The sequence below is a fragment of the Pseudorca crassidens genome, chromosome 10 (assembly GCF_039906515.1).
Source record: "Pseudorca crassidens isolate mPseCra1 chromosome 10, mPseCra1.hap1, whole genome shotgun sequence".
NCBI classification, from domain to species: Eukaryota; Metazoa; Chordata; class Mammalia; order Artiodactyla; family Delphinidae; genus Pseudorca; species Pseudorca crassidens.
The window spans coordinates 54,284,463-54,301,787 of NC_090305.1; the positions used below are offsets into that span (position 1 = coordinate 54,284,463).

At 45.2% G+C, this 17,325-nt stretch overlaps 1 protein-coding gene across 3 annotated transcripts in view; it reads left to right on the forward strand.

Annotated features, from left to right (window-relative positions):
* CMTM8 (CKLF like MARVEL transmembrane domain containing 8) overlaps positions 1 to 17,325 on the forward strand; it is a 91,886-nt gene that overhangs the window by 68,650 nt on the left and 5,911 nt on the right. For 2 of the 3 annotated variants that reach the window (XM_067753599.1, XM_067753597.1), the window contains exon 2: positions 17,124 to 17,297. In XM_067753599.1, coding sequence (XP_067609700.1) covers positions 17,124 to 17,297 — 174 coding nt within the window. The remainder of the gene's footprint in view (positions 1 to 17,123; positions 17,298 to 17,325) is intronic. The other variant, XM_067753598.1, reaches the window with a different exon arrangement.

Sequence of the window (17,325 nt, forward strand, 5' to 3'; positions counted from 1 at the left end):
CGTCAACAGATTGGGCAATCCAGAAGAAACAGATAAATTTCTAGGAACATATAATCTTCTAAGACTGAATTGTGAAGAAATTAAAAACTTGAACAGACGTATAACTTAGAAAGAGATTAAATCAGTAATCAAAAACCTCCCAAAAAAAGAACCAAGGACAAGATGGCTTCACTGGAGAATTCTACCAAACATTTAAAAGAGAATTAACACCAGTCCTCTCAGACTTCCCAGAAATTGAAGAGGAGGGAGCACTACCAGACTTATTCTATGAGGTGAGCTGATACCAAAATGAGACAAAGATACTATAAGAAACCTGCAGACCAATATCCCTAATGAACGTAGATGAAAAAATCCTCAACAAAATACTAAGAAACCCAATTCAACAACACATTAAAAAGATTATACATCATAATCAGGTGGAATTTATTACTGGAATGCAAGGATGATTCACCATATGAAGGTTAATGTATAACACACCACATTAACACATGAAGGACAAAAGCTGCATGATCATTTCAATTGATGCAGAAAAACCATGTGACAAGATTTTACACCCTTTCAAGATAAAAATGCTCAACAAACTAGGAACAAACTCAACATAAGTAAGGCTATATATGAAAGCCCATAGTTAACAATGTACTCAATGGTGAAAAACTGAAAGCTTTCCCTCTGAGATGAGGAAAAAGGCAAGGATGTCCATTCTTACCGCTTCTTTCAAAATAGTACTGGAAGTCCTAACCAAACTAAGTAAGCAAGAAAAAAATAAATGCAGATAGGAAATGAAGAAGTAAAATTCGCTCTCTTCCCAGATGATATGATCTTGTATGTAGAAAACCCTAAATATTTCACCAAACAAAGCTGTTAGAACAAGTAAATGAATTTAACAAAGTTGCAGGATACAAAATCCACACACAAAAATTAGTTGCATTTCTGTACACTGGCAGTGACTAATCTGAAAAGGAAATTAAGAAACAATCCCATTTACAATAGCATCAAAAAGAATAAAATACTTTGGAATAAACCTAAGGAGGCAAAAGACTTGTACAATGAAAACTACAAAGCACTTCTGAAAGAAATTAAAGAAGACAAATAAATGGAAAGACATCTGTGTTTGTGGATTGGAAGACTTAGTGTTGTTAAAATGTCCATACTACACAGAGCAGTCTACAGATTCAATGCAATACTATCAAAATTCCAATGGCATTTTTTGCAAAAGCACAGAAAAAAAATTTTTTAATAACATCTTTATTGGAGTATAACTGCTTTAAAATGCTGTGTTAGTTTCTACTTTATAACAAAGTGAATCAGCTATACATATACATATATCCCCATATCTCCTCCCTCTTGCGTCTCCCTCCCTCCCCCCCACCCTATCCCACCCCTCTAGGTGGTCACAAAGCAGCGAGCTGATCTCCCTGTGCTATGTGGCTGCTTCCCACTAGCTATCTATTTTACATTTGGTAGTGTATATAAGTCCATGCCACTCTGACTTCGTCCCAGCTTACCCTTCCGTCAAGTCCATTCTCTACGTCTGCATCTTTATTCCTGTCCTGTCCCTAGGTTCTTCAGAACCATTTTTTTTTTTTAGATTCCATATATATGTGTTACCATATGGTATTTGTTTTTCTCTTTCTGACTTACTTCACTCTGTATGACAGACTCTGGGTCCATCCACGTCACTACAAATAACTCAATTTCATTTCTTTTTATGGCTGAGTAATATTCCATTGTATATATGTGCCACATCTTCTTTATCCATTCATCTGTCGATGGACACTTAGGTTACTTCCATGACCTGGCTATTGTAAATAGAGCTGCAGTGAACATTGTGGTACATGACTCTTTCTGAATTATGGTTTTCTCAGGGTATATGCCCAGTAGTGGGATTGCTGGGTCATATGGTAGTTCTATTTTTTTTTAGTAAGGAACCTCCATACTGTTCTCCACAGTGGCTGTATCAATTTACATTCCCACCAACAGTGCAAAAGGGTTCCCTTTTCTCCATACCCTCTCCAGCATTTATTATTTGTAGATTTTTTGATGATGGTCATTCTGACTGGTGTGAGGTGATAACCTCATTGTAGTTTTGATTTGCATTTCTCTAATAATTAGTGATGTTGAGCATTCTTTCATGTGTTTGTTGGCAATCTGTATATCTTTGGAGAAATGTCTATTTAGGTCTTCTGCCCATTTTTGGATTGGGTTGTTTGTTTTTTTGGTATTGAGCTGCATGAGCTGCTTGTAAATTTTGGAGATTAATCCTTTGTCCGTTGCTTCATTTGCAAATATTTTCTCTCATTCTGAGGGTTGTCTTTTCGTCTTGTTTATGGTTTCCTTTGCTGTGCAAAAGCTTTTAAGTTTCATTAGGTCCCGTTTGTTTATTTTTGTTTTTATTTCCATTTCTCTAGGAGGTGGGTCAAAAAGGATCTTGCTGTGATTTATGTCATAGAGTGTTCTGCCTATGTTTTCCTCTAAGAGTTTTATAGTGTCTGGCCTTACATTTAGGTCTTTAATCCATTTTGAGTTTATTTTTGTGTATGGTGTTAGGGAGTGTTCTAATTTCATTCTTTTACATGTAGCTGTCCAGTTTTCCCAGCACCAAAGCACAGAAAAATTTTAAAATTCATATAGAATTTCAGAGGATCATGAACATCCAAAAAATCTTGAGAAGGAAAAGTAAAGCTAGAGGCCTCACACTTCCTGATTTCAAAACTTGTTATAAAGTTGCAGTAATCAAAGCAGTATGGAAATGACATAAAGACAGATGTCAAGCTAAGTACCATCACTAGTTTTCAATCCCAAGGGAGGCGAACATCTTGAACTGATCACCAATCTCAGTTCAAACACTTCTGCCACTGCACCTTGGAATTGGAGTTACCAAGAAAACCACAACTGGATGGGACATCGCTTTACCTAAGTAGAGAAGAGACATCAGTTTCAATAGTAGACATCAGTTTCAATAGTAGCCATCAGTCCCTCCTCACTAGGCAGCCCCCCTGGTGGCCAACATAGGGCAGTTGGCCTGTGAACACCCTTCTTAAGCCACAGCAGAAAGCCCCCAACGCTTCCCCTTTGGAGTCTGAAAGCTGGGGACATGCCTGAGGGCCATTGTGTACATACTAAAGCAGAACAAAGGAACACTCTCGTTGCGATTGAAACGGAAAGATATTCCCACACAAGGTGATAAGCCCTGCACAGGCTCTCTTGGTAATGCTGTGCTCCAGGCCCGAGGCCCATTCTTTTCTTTAAGGGAACTTTATTTTCATTTATTTATTTATTTATTTATGGCTGTGTTGGGTCTTCATTGCTGTGCGGGCTTTCTTTAGTTGTGGTGAGTGGGGGCTACTCTTCATTGCGGTGCGTGGGCTTCTCATTAGAGTGGCTTCTCTTGTTGCGGAGCATGGGCTCTAGGCACATGGGCTTTAGCAGTTGTGGCACGAAGGCTCAGTAGTTGTGGCTCGCGGGCTCTAGAGCGCAGGCTCCATAGTTGTGGCGCACAGGCTTAGTTGCTCTGCGGCATGTGAGATCTTCCTGGACCAGGGCTTGAACCCGTGTACCCTGTATTAGCAGGCGGATTCTCAACCACTGTGCTACCAGGGAAGTCCCTGCAAGACGGATTCTTAACCGCTGGACCAGCAGGGGAGCACGTCGCTGGTGCCTTTCCAGCTCCGTGGAAGCAAGACCTGACTGCTGAGGGATCCGAGCCCTCGGCTAAAGATGAAGCACAACCTTATTTCCTGCACTCAGAGTCACTTAGACACCCAGAGGGCGCGTGGACCGAGGGAAGGACAGACTGCATAGATCAGCAGCCTGGACAGAGAGCTGCAGAGCCCCCAACGTCCAGCACATTGATCCGGCTTCCTCAATGTGAGGGTTCGGCTTTTCACACCACAGCTGTGGGTCGAGCGCTCTGGCATCTTTGGTGGAGGAAAGTGGTTCATAATCCTCCTTGCTTGGTTTTTATTACAGTGCTTTTAAGGTTGACATTAAAGAGCGGCCCTGTGACTTCTGATACTGTACTGTTTACAGTGTCTGAACTGCTTTGTCTGACCTCCTCCTTCTCCTGGTGCCTCAAGGGTGGAGGACAGAGGTGGAGCCCCACCCCTGGGGGGATGTGCCCACAGGGGGCCTGCGATGCAGTAGAGTCAGTACACAGGAAGGCTCGTTTGTGTGAGATGCTTCCTTGACCTCAAGCAGAGCTGTGCTCCTGTGGGCGGTGCTGGGAGGTTCTATAGCAGAAAGGAGTCCTCAGACCCGGCTTTGTAGACTGTGGATTTGGACCTGACCTTACACTGGGGAGCATGACTCTCTACACCATGCGGCTGTGTGTGGCTGAATGAGATGAGTGATGTAACTGGCAATACCATAGGCAGACACTGATGCTGATGAGACAGCAAGACAGTTACGTTGTGATGGGATGGAGGGTCTCCCCAGGTCGAAGAGGAAGGTGCTGCTTTGTAGTGATCCCCACTCCCCATAATTCCTTTTTTCTCCTCCTTCGTATTGCTTCTTCCCTATAAGCCTTTCCTCTCTCTTCTGTTCCTTAAAAAGTATCCCTTTTCCTTCCGCCCTTTGCCTTTTATACCCCAGCGCTTCATCGAAACGGAAGGAAGCCAGCATTCAAAGAACTTTGCTGAAAGAAGCAAGCAGGGCTGGGAGCCGGGCCGGCGTCTGACCACAAAGGGCTCCCTCAGCCTCAGGGACTGAGGAGGACTTTGGGTGTCACTGAACCCAATCCTTTCACCCTGAGAGTGCTGCTACCACACAGTTTGTTCTGTTTTCTTGAAGACTCTAAGCTATTTGACCAGGACTGACTGCTCCTTTGCTTACTGGTGACCCAGGACCATGAATCCAGTGTTGTTCACTGATTCATGGAGAATATTGAGATGATGTGTGTCCTTTGTGAGGCCTGAAATCTTTGATCAGGTCATTGTCACCCAAGATCGCTCGTAAGCCCCTGGTGTATGGGGTTTGGGGGAAAGGAGGGAAGGAAGGTGGGCCTTCTCAGAGCTGAGCTGCTGGAGGCTTTCAGGACACGTGGCTGGACCCCTTCCCCAGGGATGTCGATTCAGTGCTGGGTGGCCTGAGAATCTGCATTTCTTCTTCTTTTTAAAAATATTTATTTATTTGGCTGCGCTGGGTCATAGTTGCGGCATGTGGGGTCTTTAGTTGCAGCATGCGAACTCTTAGTTGCGGCATGTGGGATCTAGTTCCCTGACCAGGGATCGAGCCCGGGCCCCCTGCATCGGGAGCGTGGAGTCTAAGCCACTGGGCCACCAGGGAAGTCCCAGAGTCTGCATTTCTAACAAGCTCCTTGGAGGTGTGCCTGTTGCTCTGGGGACCACACACTTGGAGAAGCAAGGCTCGAGGGCAGAGGTTGGCAGATGATAGCCTGCCAGCCAATCCAGCCAGCCACTTGTGTTTGTAAATAGTTTTCGTGGAACACGGTTACTCCCATCCTTTTGCATATTGTCTGTGGCTGTTTTCATGCCACAGGGGCAGAATTGAATAGTTGTGATGGAGACCATATGGCCCAGAAAGCCCGAAATACTTACTATGTGGCCCTTCACAGGGAAAGTGTGCCAGCGTGTCCTCTAGCACATCCTTAATGCCCTGAGCCCCATGGTTCTAACTACAGGAATAGACCCCACTTTATTTCTAGGACCCTTACTGCCAAGATGCCAGCTCTGCTAAGCATTGCCTCATGTTTCCTAGAGGAGAAAAGCATGAGACCAGTCATCACTGCTGTTTATGTAGCTCTTTGCAGGTCACAAAACACCTTCAGACCCTGCAGCAACCTAGATGGTGCCACGCCCATCTCATGGAGGCACAGACTGAGGCTTAGAGGGGCCAGAAAGTTAGTGACGAACTTAGGTCTTCGGTCCTCCCTCCCTACCACTCTGCCTCTTGGACACAAGCCCACATTGGATGAACTTTGTGTATTAGCCATCTATAACTGCGTAACAGATTACCCCCAAGCGTAACACTTTTAAACAGCAGTAAATATGTATTATCACTCGCAGTGTCTGTGGATCAGGAATTCAAGATCAACTTAACTGGGCATTTCTGGGTCAGGCATTTTCCTGGGGCTCAGTCAGGTGTCTTCTGGGGCTGCAGTCAGTTAAGGCTTGACTGAGCCTGGAGATCCATTTCACCAAGGCAGTCACTCGCCTGCTGGCAAGTTGGTGGGAGGGCTCTGTTCCTCTCTGTGTGGGCCTCCCCGCAAGACTGCTTGAGTGTCCTCACAAAGTGGCTGCCAGCTTCCCCAGAGCCCAGGAGAAGCTGGATCCTTTTTATGACCTAGCCTCCCAAATCACGTAGCATCATTTCTGCCGCACTCCGTTCAACAGAAATATTTGAGAGGAGCCTGTACTCAAGAGGTGTGTCAAAGAATTTGTAAATATATTTGAAAACCAGCCCAGTATGCAGATTTCCATTCAGTCGCCTGCTGGGACTACTGAGGTTCTGTGGTTTCCCTGAGAGCAGGCCTTTAATTGATCATAGATGTCACACTAAAGTTCCAAGCGAGAGCAAGGTTAAGTCACAAACTACTAGCATCACGTAGGCCTCAAGCTTTGTTCTGCTCTGCAGCACCCAAAGGTCTCCTGTAATGGTACTTGAGGAGCGGTCAAGCAGGGCCAGAGGGAGACACCCACCCTCATGGTGTGTGAAAGTGGGAAGACGACCAAGAAGAAAGTGGTTTGAAATACCCCCGGGTGACTCACATATGCATCTCCCAGGTGCTGGTCCCCCCACTCCCATTTGAAAACTACTTTCCTAACTCTGTCTTCCCCATTTCCCAGATTGGGAAGCAGAGGCCTGAAGAGGCACAGTTTCTTGTTGAAGAAAGCAGCAGGTATTAAGCATACTTCAGTAAAGCTTAGTCGGGGCGCATGGATTAAATTTGCCCTTCCAAGTCTTTGTATTAATTAATCCTTATCGCAAGCCAGCCGAGTACATTTCTTGTCAGATCTGTTTCCAGGCAACATCTGGGTCTAATGGGTGGGTCCTAGACCGAGTTTATTCTTCCACATCCTGCCACCTCTGTGGAATGTGCTTCAAGTGTAGGAACTTATCCAGACAGATGGTAAACTCTGATCTCGTCCCACCTTAGAGGGACCGTAGCTCCTAAATCTTTCGTAAGCTGTGTTTGGTCACCCTCTAGTGGGTAAATGGAAAAGTTCGCCATGCTTGCTGAACAGAAGCACTACTGATCTGGAAGGGGCGTGGAGGTGACTCGACAGCACTCAGCAGGTGTAGGGAGCTGTCATCTTGAGTATGATGCAGTTCCTCGGTGGTGCAGGGAAAGGGTGCAGGCTTTTTCCCTATCATCTCCTCTGGCTCAATGTGTTAATAATCTGGTTTATTTGAAACAATGCAGGAAACAAAAATATAACAACTATATGTGCACGTGTGTATATTTCCTGATGCAGAGAGTAAGTGTGACGGTTAACAGGATTGGCTAAATTTTTTCTGTAAAGGTCCAGATAGTAGATATTTTAGGCTTTGCAGCCAAAGGCCGTGCATTCTGCTGTTGTAGCATGAAAACAGCCTTAGATAACGCTTAAATGGATGAGCATTGGCCGTGTTTGTGGATTGTACATAACAGGCAGCGGGGCTACGGGTGACCATGGCCCACAGTTGTCAACCCCCATGAAAAAGAAGGAAGTGGATTGTGTTCATCTCTCACACGAGGTGGTAGAGTCCTCAGGGGTGGGGACTCGTGCCCTGCTCACGTTTGGAGCCTGAGCACCCAGCACTGTGTCTGGCTTGTAGCAGGTGCTCACGGCGTGGTTGCTGACCTGAGGTGGCTCTGATGTCAACCTCTGTAATATATCAGCTTTCTTCCAGGATTTCTTGGTCTTCATTGAGTTAAAAACAGCAACTCTCTGAATCGGATGTTTAAAGCATCAGAGCAGATAGGATTTGCAGCCATCCCTGTTTTCTTTCTATTTGTCTCTATTTTAAAGGAACCAAGGTGCCACGTGAAAGGCCAGCAGATAATAGGCTTTGTAACGATGAGCTCGAGCACTGCCTGGTGGCCCAGCATCAGTGGGCAGCTCTGAGGAATTTTGTTTCGCAGAACCAGGCATGGGTTTGCATCAAGGCATCTGCTCATTTTACCAGAGCTTATTTCTGCCCAGAGACTTGCACTTGGGAGGGGTTGGCTGGTGGCATTCTAGGTGACGCTCCGAACCAGCACAGAAAGAAAACAGAGCAGGTGCTGGCCTCTTCAGCCTTGCATGTGGCTGGCCCTCAGGGCAGGTTTGTGGTCTGCCAAACGCTCTGTTTTTGCCATTATTAATCACAATAGTAGTTATCATTTATAGAGCATCTTGTCTCATGTGAATTCTAGAAGATACATTTTATCCCTGGGTACAGATGAAGAAACTGAGGCACAGAGAAATTAACTGATTTGGGGCATGTTATTGATATTTTGTGGCAGCATAGTTAAAAGTCTGGGCTAAGTTATGTAACACTTAGTGCCTGTTTCTCCATTTGTAAAACGGTCCTGATGAAAGTTATTCAGAGGGCAGCTGTGTGGGTTAAAGCGAGGTGAGGCATGTCAAGCTCTTCCTTACTCTCTAGGACATAATATGCTATTACTATTACCTGGGGCCTGGCCACATAGTAAGTGCTCAAAAAATATTGGTTAGGGCTTCCCTGGTGGCGCAGTGGTTGGGAGTCCGCCTGCCGATGCAGGGGACACGGGTTCGTGCCCTGGTCCGGGAAGATCCCACATGCCGCGGAGCGGCTGGGCCCGTGAGCCATGGCCGCTGAGCCTGCGCGTCCGGAGCCTGTGCTCCGCAACGGGAGAGGCCACAGCAGTGAGAGGCCCGCGTACCGCAAAAAAAAAAAAAAAAAAAAAAATATTGGTTAAAGAGAGAAATGTTATTTGCCCAGTCACACAGCTGGTAAGAATTCAAAGCCTGAATCTTTCTACCAGGCCAGATGGCCTTGGCATTGTACCATTTAACCAAATAGGAACGGAGGACATGGTAACCATGATATTGAGGGTGTCCGCACAGGCAGAGAGGACAGAGCTGAAGGGTCAAACGCTCCTGGTTCACTTAGCCTGGCATCTTGTTGGGCATCTTGCCCATAGGAGAGGCCTCAAGTTCAGTCCATATGTCCGGGAGCTGGACATAGGTAAGACTCCTTGGCTCCATACAGGTGTAAAAATCTTGAAATATAGAGAAGAGGATACTGGGAAAGGAGGAGGGGATGGATTCCCGGGAGTCACTGTCAACCCTGATAATGATACTAGCATAATAGTAATAACTGACCCAGCACCCAGCTGATCCCAGGCACTGCTGTGCATATATTAACTCCCTTTGTCTTCCAACAACCCTATGAGGAAAGTTTCTGTATCCCCATTTTACAGATAAGGAAACAGGCTCAGGTTGGTAACTTGGCCAAGGACAGGCGGAATCTGGAGTACCTGATTTCCCCACTGAGCCAGCTCTGCTTCTCAGTCTGACGTTACCGCGAGTGCTAGCATCGCCCCAGCCAAAGAATGGGGAAGTGGAGAAGGGGAGGAAGACACCAAGATCCAATGCTACCAATTAAAATAACATCAGACTAGATGTTTGGTTCTGCTCTGACCACTAACTAGCTCTAAGCTTGTTGATCCCAAACATCTCCTGAACTTCTCTTCCAACATTCACATTCTTTGGCCCTTGAACCGCTATGGAATGAACCTTGACTTTGAGAAAAGGTGCTCTCTGGAGACTGACATCCGATGCCAAGCCATGGGTCAGTCTCCTCTGGAACTGAACTTCCATCTGACCTTCGTGTGTTAGGTCAGAGCCTGTGGGAGACTCACGTCATCAGATGGGATGTCTTTGAGATCTCAGAGTCTTGGCTTTCCCTCCATCACCCAAATGTTGCCTGGCTAACTCCCATTCACCTACTTAATCTTAAACTGCCTCTGACCATCCAGACCTGGTTGGGTCCTTGTGCTTTACATTCTTGTATCAGCCTAGTTTCCTTTCGTAGGACTTAACCACAGTTCATAGTCGAATATCCATTGACGGACCTTTTCCAGAGGCAGAGACCATGTCCATTTTCCCACATCATTGCACCACCAGTGCACACTCAGTGAGTTTCTTTTTAAATAAATTATTTATTTATTTTTGGCTGCATTGGGTCTTCATTGCTGCTTGTGGGCTTTCTTTTTAATTGCAGCGAGCGGGGGCTACTCTTCGTTGCGGTGCGCGGGCTTCTCATTGCGGTGGCTTCTCTTGTTGCGGAGCACAGGCTCTAGGTGCGTGGGCTTCAGTAGTTGTGGCACACGGGCTTAGTAGTTGTGGCTTGCGGGCTTTAGAACGCAGGCTCAGTAGTTGTGGCGCACGGGCTTAGTTGCTCCACGGCATGTGAGATCTTCCTGGACTAGGGCTTGAACCCCTTGTCCCCTGAGTTGGCATGAGGATTCTTAACCACTGTGCCACCAGGGAAGCCCTCAGTGAGGTTTTTGAATGTTTGAATGTTGTCACGTGTGTGTGGTATTAAACATGGCAGGAGGAGACAGCCTGGCATGGTCATATTGTTTGGTTCTCTCCTTGCAGGACACATAAGAGTAAGTCTACAGTAGCCAGTTTTCAACGCCACTTTATTGCAAGGAGTTAATATGGTCAATGATCTAAAGCCCAATGAGGTATCTTGGAGGTGCGCTGAGCTCACACCTGGATCAACACAACTCCTCCGGGGCAAAGCCAGCTGGAAACAGCTGGTGCGTTGCTCCCAGGGTAGCCTAGTTCATTGTCAGTAGTCACCTGTTTTCAAGGCTGCAGGACAGATGGTGCCCATCCCGGTTCCAGGCTATAAAGTCAGAAAGAAATCAGCTAACCCGTAGTGCCTTGAAAAAGCCCTGGCTCATAAGAGATGCTCAGTGTACATTTGAATAAATGAGACCCTTTAAACTCCTCTGAGCAGCAGAACAGCTGTCACAAAGTTCAGAGGCAGGAGAGAACTCACAGACAAACTCAGTGTGTCTTTCAGTGTGATTTTTAAAAATCTAAGGCATCTGTTTCCTTGGTCCACAGGACCCTAGAATAAGGAAGCTGCGTGGGGGCATGTGCATGCGGAGGGTCCAGCAGGGCTGTTGGAATCAGCTCGCTGACGGTCTTAAGACCTTCACGGCGTTGAAGGTTTTCAGTTTTAAAAAACTTTCTTCATAGAAAAAACACAGATATCTGGTACCATTCAGGAAGTGGGGTGGGTGGGGCAATCAATCTCATTCCACAAGGCAGTTAATTGAAATATTCAGTCCATTGCATCATCCCTATTGCTTTCCTCTCCTTGTTATCATTTGTTCAGGTCAATATTCAGTATTTATTATCTCTGTGTAAATATTAGAGTCGTGTTACAGTGAACACTTAATTACAAACAGCTGCTAATAGTTTCTTCTGGTATTTAGTGACATTAATAACGTACATATTTTTTAAGAATTTGCTCACTTTTCTTTGTAGCTAATTCACCTCGTGTTTTTCTAATAGCCTTTCAGTAAAGTTTCCCACAAGCCATTCCCATCAGATAATCAGAGTTCTCGTTTTTATCTTGGATGCATTTCTCCTGGGGATCTCCCTTCACCTTGGAATTCCCTTTACCTTTCTGTTGGGCTGACTTTCTGGTTTCCTGGATCCCTTGTCTTCCCCTTTCTTGGCTTCCTCCCTCACTTGGGGTGAAGCAGATTCCCTAATCGACTCACCAGGTTAAGAAGGTAAAGTGACAAAAGGCACGGTGGTGATGGCCTTCACCATGCCTGTCTTTTGTTTTGGGTTTTTTTTTATTATTATTTATTTGGCTGTGCTGGGTCTTAGTTGTGGCACGCAGGATCTTTTAGTTGCGACATGGGGGGGATCTTCCCAGACCAGGGATGGAACCGGGGCCCCCTGCATTGGGAGTGTGAAGTCTTAACCACTGGACCACCAGGGAAGTCCCTGTCTTTTGAGTCACTCGGCTCTGATCTGACCGGGTTGTACCTTCTGTGCCTGGATCGTTTGTCATGCCTGGATTTCCCCTCCTTCTGGGGATTACCCTCACCCTTTCTCCCACAGCGTTCTGTTGGTTTACTCAATAGTTCCTCTTTTAGAGTTTATACCTCATTTTGTTGGGTCATATCCTTCAGTAGATTACTGAGAGAGAATGTGTGGAAGGTGGATTCTTTTTAGATGTTGCATATCTGAAAAAAAAAAAAAGTCTGCCTCTTGCTCTTCACTGATTATTTTCCTGGGTAATTTCTGGGTTAGAAACCACTTTCCAGTTTGAAGGCATTTGCCATTATTTTCTAACATTCTGTCTGCTTCTGGAAAAGGTTAAAAGCCTTTCTGTTTTCTGATCCTTGGTGGTTCTTTGATTGTTCAAAACATCTTCTCTTTGCACCTGAGGTTCTGAGATTTCTGAACCTCGGTTGGGTCTGTTTTCATCCATTATGCTGGGTACTCAGGGGAGCCCCTTCCAAAAATGTGTCACTTTTGTCTCCTTTCCTATTCATCTCATTCTGATGATAATTTTAGAAGAGTTTGGGAAAGGAACAAAGTTAGAGTCATGTGTCCATTTTGACATCTTTACCTAAAAGCCTAAAATACATGCTGAAGCTACAGGAATTGGTGCTAGCACAGCAGTCAACACAGATGAGTGGAATAAAGTTTCCAGAAACTGACCCAAAATGTGAGAAGTCATCAGTAAGTGATAACAGATCACCTGACCATCTGCTGGAAAAAAATAAAGTTGGACTTTCTTCACCCCATATATAAAATTCAGTTCTAGTTTGTTTAAAGATTTAAGCATACACACAAAACTATCAGAAAATATAGGAGAATATTTTTATAATCTTGTGCTGAGAAAGCCCTTCCTAAGCACATAGGAATAGAAGAAGGCTCAAAGAGCTACCAGTTAACTGTGTAAAAATGTTAAACTCCCATGTGACTAAAGACTGAATTTAAAAAAGCTGGATGGGAAAATATTGCCTCATATGTAGTTTGTTACCATCCCTGTTAAGTAAAGATTTCTACAGATCAGTAAGAAAGTGATTTTTTTAAAACGTCAATAAATCAGAACTAGAAGTGGCTAATAAATATTTGAAAAGATGCTCTTCCATCCTCAGGACTGATCAGGAAAATGCAAACTAAAATAAACAAGAAGGATACAGTACATCTGTTCTTAGTGTGTGGTCCCTGAACCAGCGGCATCCCCTGGGAACTTAGAAATGCAGATTCTCAGATCCCTTCCTAGACCTACTGCTAATCACAAACTCTGGGGGGAAGCCCATCCACCTGTAGGTTAACAAGCCCTTCAGTTGATTCTGATGTTTGAGAACCATTGCTGGGCAGCTGAGAGAGTGAACAAATGACGTTCAGTGTCGTGGATGAAACTCACAGTGTTGAGTGAGAGAAATCAAACATGGGAACATGGACGATAGGATTCCATGTCTCTGAAGTTCCAAAACAGGATGACAGAAACCAGGGGGGTTGGGACCCTCGGAGGAGGGAAGGAATAACTAGGCGTGATGGAACCCCCCGCTCCGCCACAGCAGTGCTAGTCATGTTCTCTTTCTTGAGTGGATGCTGGTGACACAAGTTGGTCCAGTTTGTGAAAATTCATTGAGCTGTTCACTTAGGATTTGTACACTTTTCTCTGTGCTGTACTTCAGTCAAGCAGTGAAGGGCAAAACATGAGATCTCTTTTGTTTTGTTTTTTACTCAGGTTTTTAATTATTTAAAACCTGGGCATTTAATGAGGTTGGAAGGGAAGAGCAAACATACTCAGATGAGAGGATGAGTTAGCACAAGTTTTTTGATGAGTAATTTGACATACCTCTAAAGCTTAAAATATTCTAGAAATTCCACTTCTAGAAATCTATCCTGGAATTCATGTTTGCAGAGGTATACATTATATAAGAATGTTCCCTGGGTATTTTTTGTACAAACATAAAGGAGGCAACTTAAATTTTTCTCCATAGGGAACTGGTTACATGAATTATGGAAAACTGGGCAGCTGTTAAAATCGACATAGATCTGGAAAGAGGTCCTCGGTGGCATGGCTGACTGAAAGAAACAAGTTATAGGCACCATATACTGAGTGATCCGTATTTTTAAAGGAGAAAGAAAAGGATTTGCAGGTGGTAGTTATAAATGCAAGCGAAAGAAGTTAGGAAGGCTCAATGTAAAATTTTTATATTGGTTTCTCGAGAATTTACAACTGGTGTTTGTAACTTCTTTGTGTGTTTTATGTATAGTTTTTATACTGCTGTGCTTATTTTTACCTGCACTTATCACTTTCTTAAACTTTAAGTCTTAGATTTACCATTCAAAAAAAGGGGTTGGCTTAAAATAATGTTTATCAGTGAAAAAACAAACTATTTTTGTAGTCTGAACAAAGATCTACTTACACACACACACACACACACACACACACACACACACACACACACACAGAGCTGAGTAACATTTTTGTAGAGTGCTTTTCATCAGTATTGGTTATAGTGAGAGACAAAAAGTGTGCTTCTGGATATATTTCACTTACCTAGGAAATTCACTTAGGTAGAGTAATTCTTTTCCTGACAGTTCTTTTCCTGTGTTTGCTGGTAAGATCTTGGGTCAAGGATTCCTGTTTTTTGAGAGACAGCTCAGTTAGCAATATCATGTCTGTGTGTAAAAGATGACTGCCGCTAGCACATTAGACAGCGTCTCTGGATAGTGGACTCCGCTTGCTTTAATAATGAAAACCATTTTCACGTTCAGAGCCAAGAGCTGTTAGCTGAGCCTGTTTAGCTGGCACAGGCTTATGCCGGCAGCTCTTAAACTCTTGCACACTCCTGGAGAGACAGCTGCCACGTTGCCGTGGCTCTTCCTGTGGTTATTTCCTGTGTGAATCAACAGAGGGCCCTTCTGACCTCTTCAGTTTGAATCAGGAAGCCCTTCTCGTTGTTTCAGACCCTGCCATGCTGGATGAGGTGTGTTACCTGTCTTACTGATCCAATGGAATAGCACACCTGTGTGTGTAGATGACCTGTCAGTCGTGATGAATTCCGGACCCAAACCCCATGGGTGTTGAGGCTTGGCACTTTCTGGGATTTTATCCTGTTTTGTGCTGCTTCACTTGCAGTCAATTCCGTTGCCACAGATGTAAACACAAAAGTACATCTCCATTAAATGTTCCTTCGGAATTCGTATACGACATCAAGCAGATAAAAGAACATCAACTTTCAGCTCTAAGGAGGGGAAGCAACAGCACTTAGAGTCTGTTCCCTGTTCCCCAGCACAGACATCCAGACTTCGCCAGGGAGGTGGGCTTGTCTCAGTGAACAGTTTAAAAGGTCCCCTGGAAGCCTGTCTGAGGGCTAAGTGATCCTAACACGAAGTCTTTCCTAAAGAGGGGCCTGAACTCTTCCTCCTGGACTGTCCACTTCTAACCCCATCCTGAGGTCTCTGGCTTCCCTAGACTGGATAGGTTGTAAACTGAGCCCAGGTCAGCCCTTTAACCTGTTCCTCTTTCATCTTTCCAGCTGAGGAAGTGACACCCTAATGCATTGGGGAGTCTTTCCAGAAACCTGGGGGTAATTCCAATTTATCCTAATCTAATCTGTCAAATCTGTGAAGGTTCTGTCTCCTTCTGAAATTTCCCTTGAATCACTCACTTCCTAGTATTCACCAGCATCTTGGTGTTGGATGCAGCATCTTCTTCCACTTGGATTATTGCAGCAGTCTCCGAACTGTTTCCCCACCCCTACCCCCACCTCTGCTTGCCTGTTCTCGCCATGCAGTCAGAGTGATCTTGCAAAAACTTAACCTGATCTTATCATTGTCTGGCTCAGGATCCTCCTGTAGCTCTTAGAATAAAGTACAAAATCCTTAGGTGTCCTGGACCCACGTAATCTGACCCTCCCCAAGCCCTCTAACATCTTGTACCCATGTCCTAATGTCCTCCACTCTCCTACAGGTTCTGGAAGGCCCCTCCCCTGCAACCCTCTGCCCATGCCATGCTCTCTGCCTGGGACGGTGTCTTCTGCCCGTCTTACTAGCTCCCAGAGGGTTTTCAGGCTCTTCCTCAGCACAGCCCCCTCGGACATTTGTTGTTCCTGCCTAAAAGGTCACAGCCCCTGTCACAGACCCTTGTCACACCCTTTATTTCCTTCAGAGCATTTTCACAACTGTAACTATTCAGATATTTCCCCCCATGAGACTCTAAGTCATGCATGAGCAGGTCTGTTTGGTTTCTGCCCTGCTCTATCCTCGGGGCCCGCGGAGCAGGAAGCCCAGCCTGTGGCATGTGCTCAGGGCAGGTGCTCAGGTGTCAATGCCAAATGACCAGCTTTGTGATCAGAGTCACTTTCATGTCTTGTCCCACATCCCATGGAGAGAGCTGAGACAGGAAGGAAATCACTTGCCCCGAGTTACACAGCAGCCAGATCTGCTGCCAGAGTCCATCCCACACGCCTGATGCTGTCTCCTGGGAATAAAGTTTAGATGCCAACTTTCCTGAGTTAGGAATAAAGTCCTCCTGGGCCCTGGAAGGCACACTTCACCGTGGCCTCCCTCCTTGAGGACCAGAGACTCACACAGCGTAGACCAGCATCCTTCCTTCACTCAGTGGTGGTGTGATGGGGCTTCGGGCTTGTCTTGCTCTGTAGCAGCAGTGAAGTTGGGTGACCGTTGTTGGAATAAATGCATGACTTATATCTTGTTCCCTTCACAAGTATTGGGAGCAGATTCCAGCCACAGATGTATGTTGTTTTGCCCCTCTTTATTAGTGCTGACATTTAAAAATCGAGATCATCATGTACAAACTTGAGTTTCTGTGTTCTCCTGGGGGTGGGGGTGGGAGAAATATCGAGAAAACCAGCCCACAGCTGGCCAGAGCCGGGCAGAGACTTACCCCGGAAACAAGGCGTGGGTTTCTTGTTTGTCCTGGTCTCTGCCCTGCCTGTTCTGTTCATTCATTTTACCTTCCTAGCATTTGCAAGAATGTGAGCTTGCGGCCAGATTACATTTGGTACATGTACCCATATATATGAGTAAAAATTGTAATTGACACTTTGTATAATTACTTTTTTCTCTGTCCCCACTTCCTCCTCCTTCTTCATTTTCTCTTCCGCCTCCCTTTTCTTTTCTCTTTTACAGGTTCTGGGACTGCTGGTATGGACACTGATCGCTGGAACTGAGTACTTCCGGGTCCCTGCGTTTGGCTGGGTCATGTTTGTAGCTGTGTTTTACTGGGTCCTCACTGTCTTCTTCCTCATCATCTACATAACGATGACCTACACCAGGATTCCCCAGGTGCCTTGGACCACGGTGGTAAGGAAACCATGGGTGTTCTTCCTGT